This window comes from Coregonus clupeaformis, chromosome 20 (genome assembly GCF_020615455.1).
Source record: "Coregonus clupeaformis isolate EN_2021a chromosome 20, ASM2061545v1, whole genome shotgun sequence".
NCBI lineage: Eukaryota > Metazoa > Chordata > Actinopteri > Salmoniformes > Salmonidae > Coregonus > Coregonus clupeaformis.
The window spans coordinates 4,446,350-4,463,474 of NC_059211.1; the positions used below are offsets into that span (position 1 = coordinate 4,446,350).

The 17,125-nt window shown below is 44.2% G+C and overlaps 1 protein-coding gene across 3 annotated transcripts in view; it reads right to left on the reverse strand.

Annotated features, from left to right (window-relative positions):
- The window catches only part of LOC121534277 (Kv channel-interacting protein 2), a 22,453-nt gene extending 5,606 nt beyond the window's left edge, over nt 1–16,847 (reverse strand). Inside the window, exons 1-3 of one of the 3 annotated variants that reach the window (XM_045205265.1) lie at nt 16,210–16,847; nt 3,484–3,582; nt 1,286–1,410 (exon numbers count right to left, since the gene is read on the reverse strand). In XM_045205265.1, coding sequence (XP_045061200.1) covers nt 1,286–1,410; nt 3,484–3,582; nt 16,210–16,282 — 297 coding nt within the window. In that variant the 5' untranslated portion in view covers nt 16,283–16,847. Of the gene's footprint in view, nt 1–1,285; nt 1,411–3,483; nt 3,583–7,495; nt 8,428–16,209 lie in introns of those variants that run through there. The other 2 variants (XM_045205267.1, XM_045205266.1) reach the window with 2 other exon arrangements.
- Nucleotides 16,848–17,125: the final 278 nt, after the last annotated feature.

Consider the following 17,125-nt stretch of genomic DNA (forward strand, 5'->3'; position numbering starts at 1 on the left):
ACCAAGTCTACGGTGCGTGTCGCCAGCTCGGCCCGGCCTGCTCCCCGCACCAAGTCAGTGGTGTGTTTCGTCAGCCCTGTCCGGCCCGCTCCTGCTCCCCACACCAAGCCAGTGGTGTGCGTCGTCAGTCCAGCACGGCCCGTGCCTGTTCCCCACACCAAGCCAGTGGTGTGCGTCGTCGGTCCGGCACGGCCCGTGCCTGTTCCACTGGTGCCTGGTCCGGCACCGGTCAGATGCGTTACGCCGGAGCTAGAGCAATCCGCTCCATCAGTGTGCAGTCCAGCTCCGGCCAGCGGGGCCAGACCGGACCAGGGGTACTTTGGGGGGTTGGAGAGGGAGTGGGGATCAGGCCCGAGCCGGATCCGCCGCCAAGGCGGAGTGCCCACCCGGTCCCTCCCTGTGGTATTTAGTTGGCGCGGTCGGAGTCCGCGCCTTTAGGGGGTACTGTCACGCCCTGGCTCTGGGGACACTGTTATGTTGAGCCAGGGTGTGTAATTCTATGTTTGTATTTCTATGTTGGCCTGAGTGACTCCCAATCAGAGGCAACGAGTGTCAGCTGGTTGTCTCTGATTGGGAGCCATATTTAACTGTCTGTCTTTCACTTTGTGTTTGTGGTTTCTTGTTCTTATTTGGTTTGTTTATGTAACCAGAGACATCACGTTTTCGTCTGTTATTTTGATCGTGTGATCATACCCTAATAAATATAAATATGTTCACCTTCAACGCTGCGCATTGGTCCTCCTCCTTAGACGAGCGTGACAGGTGGCTACTTTGAAGAATCTCAAATATAAAATATATTTTGATTTGTTTAACACTTTTTTGGTTACTACATATTCCATATGTGTTATTTCATAGTTTTGATGTCTTCACTATTATTCTACAATGTAGAAAATAGTTTTAAAAAATAAAGACAAACCCTTGAATGAGTAGGTGTGTCCAAACTTTTGACTGGTACTGTATACGATTGCCATAGCCTGAGGGACATCCCATGACCATTAATTCCTTGAAGCATTTAAATTGTATATTACTGACAAGTAAGACATAGTGTAACCATCATCCATTGCATTGCACTATATTTACTGAAATGCTGTACCACTATACTGCTTTGGCAGTATGTACAAATTGTTTTTCATGCCAATAAAGGAATTGGAATTGAATTGGAGAGAGAGAGAGAGAGAGAGAGAGAGAGAGAGAGAGAGAGAGAGAGAGAGAGAGACAGAGAGAGAGAGAGAGAGAGAGAGAGAGAGAGAGAGAAGAGACAGTGAGTCCTCAGGGAGAGACGTACATTCTTGAAGCCCCTGTAGAGGATCTGTAGTTCTCTCCTGGTGAACTTAGTCTGTTGTAGTAGCTGGTCCAACCCCTCTGGTCTATAACACACTGTAGATAACTCCCCATCCTCCACTACACTGTCTGTAGGAGGGAGGGAGGGAGGGAGGGAGGGAGGGAGGGAGGGAGGGAGGGGGGAGGGAGGGAGGGAGGGAGGGAGGGAGGGAGGGAGGGAGGGAGGGAGGGAGGGCATGGTTATTATGCTTAGTAACTACTTATTTTTGTGAGAGAGAGAGGAAGAGAAAAGAAGAAGTGAAAGAGATAAAGATAGAAGGAGAGACAGTGATACTCAGTTCTCTGTTACCAGTAGACAGTGATACTCAGTTATCTGTTACCAGTAGACAGTGATACTCAGTCCTCTGTTACCAGTAGACAGCGATACTCAGTTGTCTGTTACCAGTAGACAGCGATACTCAGTTGTCTGTTACCAGTAGACAGTGATACTCAGTTGTCTGTTACCAGTAGACAGTGATACTCAGTTCTCTGTTACCAGTACAGTGATACTCAGTCCTCTGTTACCAGTAGACAGCGATACTCAGTTCTCTGTTACCAGTAGACAGTGATACTCAGTCCTCTGTTACCAGTAGACAGTGATACTCAGTTCTCTGTTACCAGTAGACAGCGATACTCAGTTCTCTGTTACCAGTAGACAGTGATACTCAGTCCTCTGTTACCAGTAGACAGTGATACTCAGTTCTCTGTTACCAGTAGACAGTTATATTCAGTTCTCTGTTACCAGTAGACAGCGATACTCAGTTCTCTGTTACCAGTAGACAGTGATACTCAGTTGTCTGTACCAGTAGACAGTGATACTCAGTTCTCTGTTACCAGTAGACAGCGATACTCAGTTCTCTGTTACCAGTAGACAGTGATACTCAGTCCTCTGTTACCAGTAGACAGTGATATTCAGTTCTCTGTTACCAGTAGACAGTGATACTCAGTTGTCTGTACCAGTAGACAGTGATACTCAGTTCTCTGTTACCAGTAGACAGTGATACTCAGTTCTCTGTTACCAGTAGACAGTGATACTCAGTTGTCTGTACCAGTAGACAGTGATACTCAGTTCTCTGTTACCAGTAGACAGCGATACTCAGTTCTCTGTTACCAGTAGACAGTGATACTCAGTCCTCTGTTACCAGTAGACAGTGATACTCAGTTATCTGTTACCAGTAGACGGTGATACTCAGTCCTCTGTTACCAGTAGACAGTGATACTCAGTTCTCTGTTACCAGTAGACGGTGATACTCAGTTCTCTGTTACCAGTAGACAGTGATACTCAGTTCTCTGTTACCAGTAGACAGTGATACTCAGTCCTCTGTTACCAGTAGACAGTTATACTAAGTTCCCTGTCCCAAAAGGACTGGTTACATTTTGAATGCTTAGCAGGACAGGAACATTTTCAGATTCACGCACATATTAAGAGAACATCCCTGGTCATCCCTACTGCCTCTGATCTGACGGACTCACTAAACACACATGCTTCATTTGTAAATTATGTCTGAGTGTTGGCTTGTGCCCCTGGCTATCGGTAAATAAATAAAATAAGAACATTGTGCCATCTGGTGTGCTTAATATAAGGAATTTGAAATGACTAATACTTGTACTTTTATTTTTGATGCTTAAGTATACTTTAGCAATTACATTTACTTTTGATACTTAAGTATATTTAAAACCAAATACTTTTAGACTTTTACTCAAGTAGTATTTTACTGGGTGACTTTCACTTTACTTGAGTCATTTTCTATTAAGGTATCTTTACTTTTACTCAAGTATGACAACTGGTTACTTTTCCCACCACTGCAGCTAGCTAGCACTACTGATTGAGTAGTTAACTTTGTAACTCTTATTTTTTATCAAGGAGAAGCGGCAGAGAGCGAGAGAGAGATAGCTATATTTTTTATATAATTTTTATTCTCCTTGGTTTACCTTTCACTTACTTAGCTAGCTAATGCATCTAATTTAGCAACAATCTGACTCAAAAAGAGAGGAATGCTATTTATGTTAGCTAGCTGGCTAAAGCTATCCAACACGGCAACTCTTCTCTGTAGCGGTTAGCGGTTAACTGTTTCCATCACTGCCTATTCCACTTGTTTAGCAAGGGCTCGGTGGGGGCAGCGGAACGGAGGAAGGGGTGGAGTTATGCAAATGAGCACTTGCTTTGACTGAGTGAGGGGGCGGTTCTGGAGCGACAGCAGGGCAGCAGCTTGAGGAACCTCTGTTTTATAGTTCGTTTGCTGTGGTTGGACGCTGGGTTACCTGGAAGTAACCAATCACAGCACAGATTAGAGCAGGGTGGCACGACCCCATAGAATGGACGCAAATCGCACACACACGTTAAAGTAATAATTATTCCATCTAGATAGTTAGTTTGCTGATCTGGCTTTAGGTTATAGTCTCTTAGACAGAGAGAGAGGTTATAGAGACACTGTATATATACATAATATGACATTTGAAATGTCTTTATTCTTTTGAAACTTCTGAGTGTAATGTTTACTGTTAATATTTATTGTTGATTTCACTTTTGTTTACTATCTACTTCACTTGCTTTGGCAATGTTAACACACGTTTCCCATGCCAATAAAGTCCTTAAATTGAAATTGAATTGAGAGAGAGAGAAGAACATTGTGCCGTCTGGTGTGCTTAATATAAGATACAGAGAGAGAGAGAGAGAGAGAGAGTTGCCGAGTTACAGTGTTTTAGCAGTTAGTGGTCTCTAGTGTTTAAAGTGGCAAAGTACCAGTTAGGATACACATACGTAGTGACATAAACTTGCATTGACCCTCTATGGCTCTTTCTCTCTCTCACACTTTCTCTCAATCTCTCTTTCTCTCTCTCTCTCTCTCTCTCTCTCTCTCTCTCTCTCTCTCTCTCTCTCTCTCTCTCTCTCTCTCTCTCTCTCTCTCTCTCTCTCTCTCTCTCTCTCTCTGTCTGTCTCTCTGTCTCTGTCTGTCTGTCTGTCTGTCTGTCTCTCTCTCTCTCTCTCTCTCTGTCTGTCTCTCTCTCTCTCTGTCTCTCTCTCTCTCTCTATCACTCCCTCTTTCTCTCTCTCACACTTTCTCTCAATCTCTCTCTCTCTCTCTCTCTCTCTCTCTCTCTCTCTCTCTCTCTCTCTCTCTCTCTCTCTCTCTCTCTCTCTCTCTCGCTCTGTCTCTCTCTCTCTATCACTGCCTCTTTCTCTCTCTCTCTCGCTTTCTCTCAATCTCTCTCTCTCTCTCCTCTCTCTATCACTCTCTCTCTCTCTCTCTCTCTCTCTCTCTCTCTCTCTCTCTCTCTCTCTCTCTCTCTCTCTCTCTCTCTCTCTCTCTCTCTCTCTCTCTCTCTCTCTCTCTCTCTCTCTCTCTCTCTCTCTCTCTCTCTCTCTCTCTCCCTCTCCCTCTCCCTCTCTTGCAATCTCCATAGACAAACATTGGCAGTAGAATGGCCTTACTGAAGAGCTCAGTGACTTTCAACGTGGCATCAGAAAGGCCAGGCCACCAGTAACCAGCCGTGGTTGTCAGGTTCCATCTACAGAGCGGAGGGTTCCGAAAAGAACAGCCGTCTTCATGGTAACCTGACAGAGGTGTAAACACAGGAGGGTACTTTCCTGTCTGCATCCTTTCTCATGGTTCAGTAGCTGTGTGTGTGTGTGTGTATCAGTTTGTCACATGGCGTTTTAGGTACCCGTGTTTTAACTGTGTTTGTGTGTGTGTGTGTGTGTGTGTTTTCACAGTTCCATCTGACACAAATAGTAAGACTATCAAAAAAGCAGGGAGCATGTTATGTTGCTATTGTTTCTGTAGTTGTTGAAGGAGCCTTACTGAAAGATACATTCTTATTGGATAATGTAAATAAAAATATTCATTCCACTGTATCTTGTAGATTTCTATTCTTTATTCTTTGTGACATCATCATTCTCTATCTTCACACAGAGGATGTTTTGGTGTTGTTGCTTTTTACCATTAATCGCTTTCAAACGGAATATTGAAGCTTAAGTTACATTTGATCATGCTGAATTCAGTCATCTGACAGAATCTCTGAGTGGTGTCTTGGCATGAGAACCAGGATTTGTCCCAAATGGCACCCTATTCCCTATATAGTGTACTACTTTTGACCAGGTAGTGTACCATATAGGGAGTAGGGTGCCATTTGGGATGCAGGTATAGTGAGATATCATGACAAGCTCTTCATAAACCCAGTCCAATGCTATGATGCTTCACTCATAAGGGATTCATCAATACCATTTATCAATAATCAATCACTCAAATGTAGTTAGAAAAGTTCAATCAGTGAGGCCTGTCTGAATGGATTGTCATTTCATTCATTTAGTAAACTCTATAATTCACATCGCTTCCTATCTCACTCATCAACATTGCAGGTACACTACATGACCAAAAGTATGTGGACGCCTGCTGGTCGAACATCTCATTCCAAAATCATGGGCATTAATATGGAGTTGGTCCCCCCTTGTTATAACAACCTCCACTCTTCTGGGAAGGCAGTTTAGAACTCGGTAGTGAGTGTTGCAACCGAGGACAGAGGATTTTTATGCACTACGAGCACACTCCTAGATGTTTACACTTCCCAATAACAGCACTTACAGATCACCGGGGCAGCTCTAGCAGGGCAGAAATGTGACAAGCTGACTGGAAAGGTGGCATCCTATGACGATGCGACGTTGAAAGTCACTGAGCTCTTCAGTAAGGCCATTCTACTGCCAATGTCTGTCTATGGAGATTGCATGGCTGTGTGCTCGATTGTATACACCTGTCAGCAACGGGTGTGGCTGAAATAGCAGAATCCACTAATTTGAAGGGGTGTCCACATACTTTAGTATATATAGTGTATGTAATAGGGTAGTGTTTTTAATGATACCTCATCAGCATAGCAGGTATTTATAAATGAGTGTCCATGTTTCTGTATCAGCATAGCAGGTATTTATATGGTAGTGTCCATGTTTCTGTATCAGCATAGCAGGTACTGATATGGGAGTGTCCATGTTTCTGTATCAGCATAGCAGGTACTGATATGGGAGTGTCCATGTTTCTGTATCAGCATAGCAGGTACTGATATGGGAGTGTCCATGTTACCTCATCAGCAAAGCAGGTATTTATATGGTAGTGTTAATAATGGTACCTCATCAGGACACTGTCACGTCTCCTCCTCTTTACCATTAACAAGCGGGCGGAATGTCATTCACCTATTAACTTCAGCCAATGAGCAAGGCACACTAAGGCAATCCCACCCCGCTTGCTGATTAACCTATGTGCTCACTCGTGCAATAATCACTTCGCTTTCTGTCAACCAACGGGCATAAATCTCAGAGAGTATTTACAGTATATGTCAACTCACCCCTTGTCTCTCACTTGATGTTTTGCAGCAACAGTCTTCCAACAACCTTCCACCTCCCCACCACCACCAGCATAATAACCTGAAGGCCAGTCATCAGAACCCGGTTCTCCAAGCGGGTGGGGTTTCGATGCCTGCTGCCCAGCATAGGGCAACCTGTCATCAGCATCTGGCTCTGAGGAGCATTCCTCTGAGACGAGGCCTACCCCCAAACTATTTAATAAAATGCCATATTGTATTCCATCTCTGTTGTCATTCAGTTAAGCCTGTACTCGATTGAACTCTCTGGTCTTCTATAAGAATTTATCTTTGAGGCCTGCGGCAAGACCTCTCCACAAGAATCCTGATTCAACCCAACCACACAGCTACTCACCTATTCAGACGGGTCTACAGTCACCATTTTGTAGCAAACAGTAGTGTGTCTATTCCTGCATCTTGGACCTAGTCCTAGTTACTAGTTTATCAGGAACAGCAGCTTCATCTCTACATATTTAACCCCTTCCCCTACTGCAGGGGTTTCCCAAACTCGGTACAGGCTGTGTAGTGCTAGGGCAAAAACCAGAGCGTGCACCCAGGGGGGGCCCAGGACCAAGTTTGGGAAACCCTTCCCCTACAGTACCTTCTATCAGAGTCCCACTGAGTCATGATAACTACGCCACAAAACCTCCACCAATACCTCTTTTCCACCCTGACTGCGCCACAATTGGCACCCTATTCCCTATATAGTGCACTTATTTTGACCAGAGCCAAATGGACCCTGGTCAAAAGTAGCGCACTACATAGGGAATAGGGTGCAATTTTGGACGTAGTCCTGGTGTACTTCCCCCCCATCTCCTTACAGTACCTTCTACCAGGGTCCCAGTGAGCCAGCGGTGGAGGTATCTGGCCACCCTGAGGAGTCTTCTCTTGCACCTTCTTCTGCGATGGCCCATCCTGACCGTGTTCTGGTTGTGGTCAAAAGGTTACGGTTCTGTGGTTGAGGTCCTAAGGTTATTTTCCTAAGGTTCTTTTCCCAAGGTTCTTTTCCCAAGGTTCTTTTCCCAAGGTTCTTTTCTGAAGGTTCTTTTCCCAAGGTTCTTTTCCCAAGGTTCTTTTCCCAAGGTTCTGGTCCTAAGGTACTATGGTTGTGGTCGTTAGGTTTCCGTTCTGTGGTTATGGTTATAAGGTTGCGATTGTTGGTTATGATTCTGTAGTTGCAGGTTTAAGGTTATGGTCGTAAGGTTGCAGTTCCCTGTGGTTGTGGTCCTATGGTTAAGGTTCTATGTGGTTCTATGGGTTCTGTAGTTGAGGTTCTACAATCCCAGGTCTGTTGTAGTCCAGGGTTTGTAATCCTATTTTCAAGGAGTTCAGTTCCTCTTCCTCTACAGAGAGCTCTGTTAGGACTGGATCTCCATATGGGTCTGGGTCAAGATGAGCAGCGACGAAACATATTATCTTCCGATGTATCTCCCTCCCTCTCTCCTGCTCTCTCTCTCTCTCTCTCTCTCTCTCTCTCTCTCGCGCTCCCTCTCTGACTCTCTCACTCCCTCTCTCTACCTCTCTCCTTCTCTCTCTCAGGTCCTGGAGAGCTTGTTCAAATCGGATCCACTTGTTGCGATCTGGTCTTAAAGAGGAAACTGTGTCCTCTCCCCAAGGCTTCCTCTCTCTGGATCTTTCTCTCTTCCTCTGTTCCTGTCTTCCGTGTCTCTCTTTCGTCTCTTTCTCTCTCTCTTTGTCAATCTCTTTCTCACTTTCTCGCTCTCTCTCTGGGTGAAGTTATCTCTAGGTACAGTTCTAGGATCAGATTCCTGTCCCCCAATCAAAACCTTAACCATTAGTTGGCTAAATGCAAAACTGACCCAAGATCAGTGTCTCTAGGGGCAACTTCACTCTACTCCGAACCACTCAGTGTTCCTCCATCTGTCACATCCAAAGTGAAGTTGCCCTTAGGTGCTAATCTTGGGTCAGTTTTGCATTTTCCCCACTAATGGTTAAGGTTAGGATTGGATGAGGGGAAGCTGATCCTAGATCTGTATCTGCAGGAGACCTCCGAGCGTCACACTCAAGAGGTCAAGGGTCAGAAAAGAAAAGAAGACAGTCTCATTGTTATGTTCTCTCTTTCTTCTCTTCTTTCTTCCTCCCAATGTTTCTCTTTCTCTCTTTCTCTCTCACTTTCCTTTTTTTCCTCTTCTACCTCTCTCCTCTCTCCTCTCCTTTCTCCTCTCCTCTCTCCTCTCTCCTCTCTCCTCTCTCCTCTTCTCTCTCCTCTCTCCTCTCTCCTCTCTCCCCTCTCCCCTCTCCTCTCTCCTCTCTTCTCTTTCCTCTCTCCTCTCTCCTCTCTCCTCTCTCCCCTCTCCCCTCTCCTCTCTCCTCTCTTCTCTTTCCTCTCTCCTCTCTCCTCTCTTCTCTCTCCTCTGGCGAATTAGTGTTGATGATCTTCGCCATGGAAACCTCACAATCCACACCGACCGGTTTAAAGGCCAACCAACACAAAGTGCATTGTCCTCGTCACTGCATCCATCACTACATGGGATCACTTTCACCTCATCATATCTGAACCATTAGAGGGGGAACGGTAAAACAGGCCTTAGATCAGTGTGTAGTGGTGAATTGATTATGTTCCACATCAAGCTCCTACAACAACACAGAGGGGAACAACATACTTTATTAATGCCAATAAGGTTGTTCTACCTCAGGCATATTGTATAATCTGGGTCTGTATGTATCAAGCTGTATCAGTGCTTGTCTATGATCAGTTAAGCCTTTGTTAGATCATAATCAACAAGACTATATGGACAGGAAGGACCTGGGCATGTTGCCACAAAGCCTCTGAGAGTAGGAGTACTGATCTATAATCAGTTTTGTCTTTTAGATCATCATTAATATGAGTATATGGACGGGGGGGGGGGACCTGATCCTAGATCAGCACTCCTACTCTGAGAAGCTTGATACATATTGATCTCTGATAGACAGTGTTGCCATCTGCTGAGCCATGCAGGTCTCCAGACTCAAGGTGATGTTATGTGTCATTTCTTCCACAAGGTGGGAGCGTTGAGCTACATTGTGGCAATGTTGAACCAGAAAACCTCAGCTCCAAAAGAGAACACCTGGGTTTGTCCCACTCCCAAATGGCACCCTATTCCCTATACAGTGCACTACTTTTGACCAGGGCACTATGGGACCTGGTCAATGGTAGTGCACTAAATAGGGAATAGGGTGCCGTTTGGGACACACCCTGTACATTAATAACTAGAACAGGTTTATGATGAGACGCGTGTTTCATTATGATGTCACTAAGCAGTACGGTTAAATAACTGTAATTGCGCACACATGCACACACACACACACACACACACACACACACACACACACACACAGTGTACTGTATACCTACAGTCCCCTTGAAGTCAATGATCATAATTTAGACCCTGAGTTTTCCGGGTCACATGGTCAGGGGCCTAATCAAGAACAGGGGACTATTGAAGTCAGTCCTACAGGAACAGATGAGGGACAATCAGGACAGCAGCTAAAATAAAAATCATGACCTAAGAGTGAGTTTGAACTGTTTGGTCAAGCTTGCCAGGGTTGTGTTCATCAGGGCACGCAACAACAAAAACTTTTTGGAACGTAAAAATGAAAAATGAGCGTTTCTCATTGGACAAGTCTAGGTATATCCCTCCCTGTTTCAGTGTGTTTTCGTCCGTCTGGTGCCTAATGAACACAACCCTCCCAGTTGTATAACGATCAATGTTGTGTAACAAATAATGAAAGTGAGGCTTGTGTAATTGATGCAGCCGATGGACACAAACACACACACACACACACACACGCACACAGAGCCAATACCATCTGCCCTGAATGGAGGGATTGAACTGTGGCCAAATGACCTCGACATGGCCAAGGCTCAGTGTGGTGGAAAAGAGACAGGAGATGAACAAGAGGAGAGATAGAACACACACAGAGACAGGATGAGAGGAGTGATAGCCTCCCTGATCTAACATGGTTTAAACATGGGGATTATATGGAGCGGAGTTCAGAGAGGCTAAACTCTCTCCCTCTCTTTCCTTCTCTCCCTCTCTCTCTCTGGCTCTCTCTCTTTCCTTCTCTCCCTCTCTCTCTCTGGCTCCCTCTCTTTCCTTCTCTCCCTCTCCCTCTCTCTCTCTGGCTCCCTCTCTTTCCTTCTCTCCCTCTCTCTCTCTGGCTCCCTCTCTTTCCTTCTCTCCCTCTCTCTCTCTCTCTTTCCTTCTCTCCCTCTCTCTCTCTGGCTCCCTCTCTTTCCTTCTCTCCCTCTCTCTCTCTCTGGCTCTCTCTCTTTCCTTCTCTCCCTCTCTCTCTCTGGCTCCCTCTCTTTCCTTCTCTCCCTCTCTCTCTCTGGCTCCCTCTCTTTCCTTCTCTCCCTCTCTTTCCTTCTCTCCCTCTCTCTCTCTGGCTCCCTCTCTTTCCTTCTCTCCCTCTCTCTCTCTGGCTCCCTCTCTTTCCTTCTCTCCCTCTCTCTCTCTGGCTCCCTCTCTTTCCTTCTCTCCCTCTCCCTCTCCCTCTCTGGCTCTCTCTCTTTTCATGGTTTAAACAGGGGATTATCTGAAGTGGAGTTAAAGATCAGAGAGGCTAAACAGCATTTCTTTATTACATTTACGTCATTTAGCAGACGCTCTTATCCTGAGCGAATTACAGTTAGTGAGTGCATACATTTTTTTTCATACTGGTCCCCCGTGGGAATCGAACCCACAACCCGGGCGTTGCAAGCGCAATGCTCTACCAACTGAGCTACACGGGACTATTACTACGAATTCTCTTTTTCTCCAAAATGTGTGTGTGTGTGTGTGTGTGTGTGTGTGTGTGTGTGTGTGTGTGTGTGTGTGTGTGTGTGTGTGTGTGTGTGTGTGTGTGTGTGTGTGTGTGTGTGTGTGTGTGTGTCCGCACATGCATTGTTGCATGTGTGTGTGTGTTCATACGTGTGTGTGTGTGTTCATACGTGTGTGTGTATGTTCATACGTGTGTGTGTGTACCTCTGTTTGTTTTTCCATAACAGGCCAGCTGCTGTGCTGCAGTGTGATTGACAGCTCCTAAGTGGCCTGTGGTCCCAACGTTCTGAACTGTAAACCACACACAGTACACTGACACACACACACACACACACACACTTACCTTACACACGGAAATCTAGTTAGCATTTTAAGCTAGAGATGTCTGTTTTTTTTTGCATTGGATGCGTCTCAATCCACCTCATCCGCCTGTGTAACATTTCCACATCTGCGGTGAAAGGTGACAGAGCTAGAACGATGCTTGTCTGACCATGAGACATCCCGAAAATCGGTCTTCTCACAAAATCGTCTGTAGTGTCCAAACGGTTTGGCCTACAAACCACTCTATGGAAAGATTTTCTCCATTTTGCTCTACGACCCCCACAAGCGTCTTTGGACTTGTCTGAAGTCGGTACAGCCGACTCCTGTCTGTAGTTTCCAAACAGTTTGGGCTACACGCTACTATGACCCCTCTGTGGAAAGGTGAGACTCTCACCAACACCTCGGTTGTTTTGCTCTAGCATATCCCAAACCTTAACCCTTACCTCAACCATTCGAAGTTAATGCCTAACCTTAAGAATTCGGAGGTAATGCCAAAACTTAACCTTAAACACCTCAACGTTTGAATAACATGGATGAACGTCTAATTCTAAGCCTATCGCAAACCTTAACCCTTACCTTAACCATTCGGATTTAATGCCTAACCTTAAGAATTCTGAGTTAATGCCTAACCTTAAGAATTCTGAGTTAATGTCTAACCTTAAGAATTCTGAGTTAATGTCTAACCTTAAGAATTCTGAGAAACATGGATGAAGGTCTAATTCTGATGTGAGACTGTGAGAGCTAGTTGCCTTCATAACCCTTTAAGCTTTAATCGCTCCTCTCTTTCCCACGGTAAATGAAACAACTCTTAACACCACAGAAATCTTCCTCGCTGGTAATCAATGGGATTCCTGGAGAGGTCTTAGTCAGTGTGTGTGTGTGTGTGTGTGTGTGTGTGTGTGTGTGTGTGTGTGTGTTTGGTTTTACTATCCAAGTGGGGACATTTCGCCAGTCCCCACAAGGAAAATGACAATTTTAGGCTTAGGGGTTAGGTTAGGGTTAGGGTTAGGAGTTAGGGTTAGGGGTTAAGGGTTAGGGGTTAAGGGTTAGGGTTAGGTTTAGTGTTTGGGGTTAGGGACAATGGGACTTTGAAAGGAAATCAGTTGTTTGGTCCCCACAAGGATAATAAAACACACATGTTCTCATGATGATCTCTTTATATCACTTTTTAATTATTCATATTTGTTTTAATTATGCGCCTAAAGTTCTTGATAAGGGATGCAAGACACACACATGCAAGAAGTGGATGAAGGAACACACACACACACACACACACACATTCATGTATGTAGCATGTTTAGGCCTTGGAGAAATAGAGGGAGGATATTCAGTCATGCAATCTTTCACTCATCTATTCAACCACCCATCTTTCACTCATGTATCCATTCATCCATCCATCTTTCAGTCATCTATTCAATCATCCATCTTTCAGTCATCTATTCAACCACCCATCTTTCACTCATGAATCCATTCATTCATCCATCTTTCACTCATCTATTCAACCATCCATCTTTCACTCATCTATTCAACCATCCATCCCTCCCTCCCTCCCTCATCCATCCATCCATCCACCCATCCCTCCCTCCCTCCCTCCCTCCCTCATCCATCCATCCATCCATCCATCTATCTTAAATCCCAACCCATAGATGCATCATGAACTGGCCTTGGTGGCAGTCTGTTTCTGAAGAGTTTCATTCCGAAACGCTGAATATCCATGTTCAGAAATGTTGGTAAATTTGCTTTTGTTGTTTAAAGAACTTATGAAGGAGATTGGTGTGTTTTTTCACTATCTAATCATGGCATGGGTTTGTTGAATGACAGACAAGTAATTGTTTGAAATCGATCACTTGATGGTTTCATTTCAGAGATTGTTCCATTGCAAAATCCTATATATCTGCCCCACTCTCAGAGAAATAAGTAGTACTGCTAGGTTTTACACAGTCAAATGTAACAAATAACTATTTTTAATAAAGAACTATACAAATGAAACATTTGTGACATCAACATATATATATTTAATTACAAAAATAATTAAATACAGTAATATGAGATCTGTATGCAAAAGATTTACGTTTGACTTTTTAGTAATTTAGCAGATGCTCTTTCCAGAGCGACTTACAGTTAGTGCATTCATCTTATTAAGATAGCTAGGAGAGACAACTACCTATCACAGTCAAATATACAGGATGCAAACATTCCTTTCCAGCTAAACAAAAAACACATTTAGCAAAAACAAAAAACACATTTTCAAACACATCGACATAAAATCGATTAATACAAAATCTGAGAACAGTAATATTTTACACACACATGAAGGTACCCATAAGCAATCATTTCTGATGGAAAAACACAAATGTGAAAAATTGGTGGATATAGCGTTTTGGAAATAAACTCTTCTTCTGCTCTCTTCCAACTCATTACGGAACTGTCATGCCAAACATGAGCACAAACAGATCGGGGACCAGATTATCATCATATTAAAATCTGCCATCCAAATTCCCTACATAGTGTACTACTTTTGACCAGGGCCCTGTGCACTCAATAGGGATTAGGGTGCCATTTGGGATGCACCCGCTGTCTAACACTCCTGTAAATGATCAAATAATTATTGTGTTATCAGAGCTTTTTGTGGAGTGAGAATATAAGTATTTCGGGAGCTGTTTGACAATCTGTCAGAGAGAACAAAATACTAGAGTTATCGGAGCAGACACACACACACACACACACACACACACACACAGAGAGCATTAAATATAACAAGTATTATGAGTCTGTCTGCAACCAAAAGCTGGCTGCTCCCTCCTTATCTGAAATGATACTTTTATCTTCCCAGGCTGTGCCCCCAAATGGCACCCTATTCCCTACATAGTGCACTACTTTTGACCTAAAAGTAGTGCACTATATAGGAAATAGGGTGCCATTTGGGAAGCAGACCCAGTCAAGGGAAGAACACTAAAACAACAGTTGGGAGGTGGAAAATTCAAACATCAGATGACAGTTGATAACAGACTGAGACAGGCACCTCAAATTGTGACATTGGAATGACAAATGTGTCTGCCATTGGATCACACTCATAGGGAGCCAAGGGCTGTGAGACAATATTCCCTTGGTTTAATTAGCTTCCTTTCCTCATCTCCTTTCCTTAAATGTCCCCTAATAAGTGAGAGGGATGGTTGAGTTATAAACATACCACTTCCACCAACGCAACCAACAGAGGACGAAAGAAAGGAAGGAAATCAAGGAAGGATGGAAGGAACTCAAGGAAGGAAGGACGGACGGACGGACGGACAGACTGAAGGAAGGAAGGAAGGAAGGAAGGAAGGAAGGAAGGAAGGAAGGAAGGAAGGAAGGAAGGAAGGAAGGAAGGAAGGAAGGAAGGAAGGAAGGAAGGAAGGAAGGAACAACCAATCCCGCCTCTCTCCCATTCAAACAGACCAAACTCCAAACACAACAGGGACCATAGAAATAGAATGGATTATATGTTCTATGTTCAGGACCATGGAGAGCGCCACATGAATAGGCTTGCTTCAGCACCTCAGACCTAGTCTCCGAAATCCCCGACCTTGGAGCAATGTAAGCCTGGATCATTGATACATTCCCGAAAAGCAAACCTTCTGTCTCGAGAGAATACCTCAGACCTCAGTCTACATGTTTTCCCCTCTTTCAATATCTTTCATTACAAATGAAGGAGCTACTTTAGACTATTGAGATGCAGCCCTCGTCCGCTAACCAACAATATACTGTTCATCATTCGTTAGAAACAACCCCCTACAATCAACCGTGATTAGACGCCTCATTCACTGCGCGCCCGTGCCATTATCCCAGGGCGCCCTTAACGGTGACCTTGGTCGGTTGTCGGTGGCGCGAGGGCCGGCAGAATGTATGACTAGGCAGGGAAATTATCCATATTGGAGGCTTCCATTTCTACCGCCCACTCTATAACTTCTCCACGGTCAAACGGCCGCGCGGGGACTGGGGATGGAGTCGGACGGTTAAACCAGGACCGCCGCAGCTGACTCATCAAATCAGGCCACCCGGCACGCGCTGTGTCACTTCATTTAAAACCCGCTATGGGGAGAGAAGTTTATTACTGTCCGTTCTGTCCGATTATTTCAGTTTGAAGGCACAGATTTGATTGTCCTCCACTTTGCTTTGTGCATACAGCACGCAGTTTCCATGCAGTTAGGCTACCAAAGAATAGGTTGCTTTCAGTCATTGATGGGCCACCAAATGAATCACATTATTTGCATCATGATTATTAAAATATTAAATTAACCTACTTTGTATCTTAATAATGTAATACGTTCGTCATATCCAGAGACCAAAGAAGATAGCCTACCAAAAGCCAGGTCAGCAAACTAACAAAACCAAACATACTTTAAATAGCATACAGTTTCCCATTTCTATCCATTGCAATTATTACTCCAAACGAAAATGAAAATTATGATTTACTTACCTGTGAGCGGATCATAAGACCCGTCTAGTTCCCTGGAATCAGAAAAGCTCTGATCCCGACTTTTCTCCTTCATGTTCTGGGAGAAGTGCTTACCAAACCACTGGTGAAATATCCCTCTCTCTCCTTCTGCCTCTGTTCCAGGATTAATCACTCCGGTTCATTCCAGCTACATTTCACACATCATTCAAAGGTAAAAGGGAAAATAACGAACGTTCCTTGAAAAACACTGAATCAAATATTATTTGGAGTTTTCCTTTTCCGTCCGACCGAAGAACACCAACTTCGGCGAGTGTGAACAGTCAACTGCTCTCGAAGCGCGCAAGTCCTCACGCTGCGCACCCCTGTCTAAATTTAAACAACCTCGCACAGAGCGCAGCGAACCAGTTAGACAACTAGCCTAATAGCTTCACAGCACATTCACGTCTACAGCTTATCCACAAAACTTCAATTAAACCTCAAATTAATACAGATGATTACATTATAGGATACTTAATAATGACATTGAGTTGGTTGAAATCGTCAAATCTTTGTTGTAATTCCTTTGGTTCCTAAAATGTATTTCGTATATCGACTGAGGAGAAAAGAGAGAAAATAGCAGTTGACTTCAGATGTCTTTGAGAGAAACCCACTCAGCTCAACGGCTGTAGCCAATGGATTGCATCCGACCGTGAGAATCACCCCGCGGAGACAGAGGGTGCCTCCCAAATGGCATCATATTCCCTATATTCTGCCAGTGGTGGAAAAAGTACCCAATTGTCATACTTGAGTAAAAGCAAAGATACCTTAATAGAAAATTGCTCAAGTAAAAGTGAAAGTCACCCGGTAAAATACTACTCTAGTAAAAGTCTAAAAGTATTTGGTTTTAAATATACTCAAACTCCTTATATTAAGCAAACCAGAAGGCACCATTCTCTTT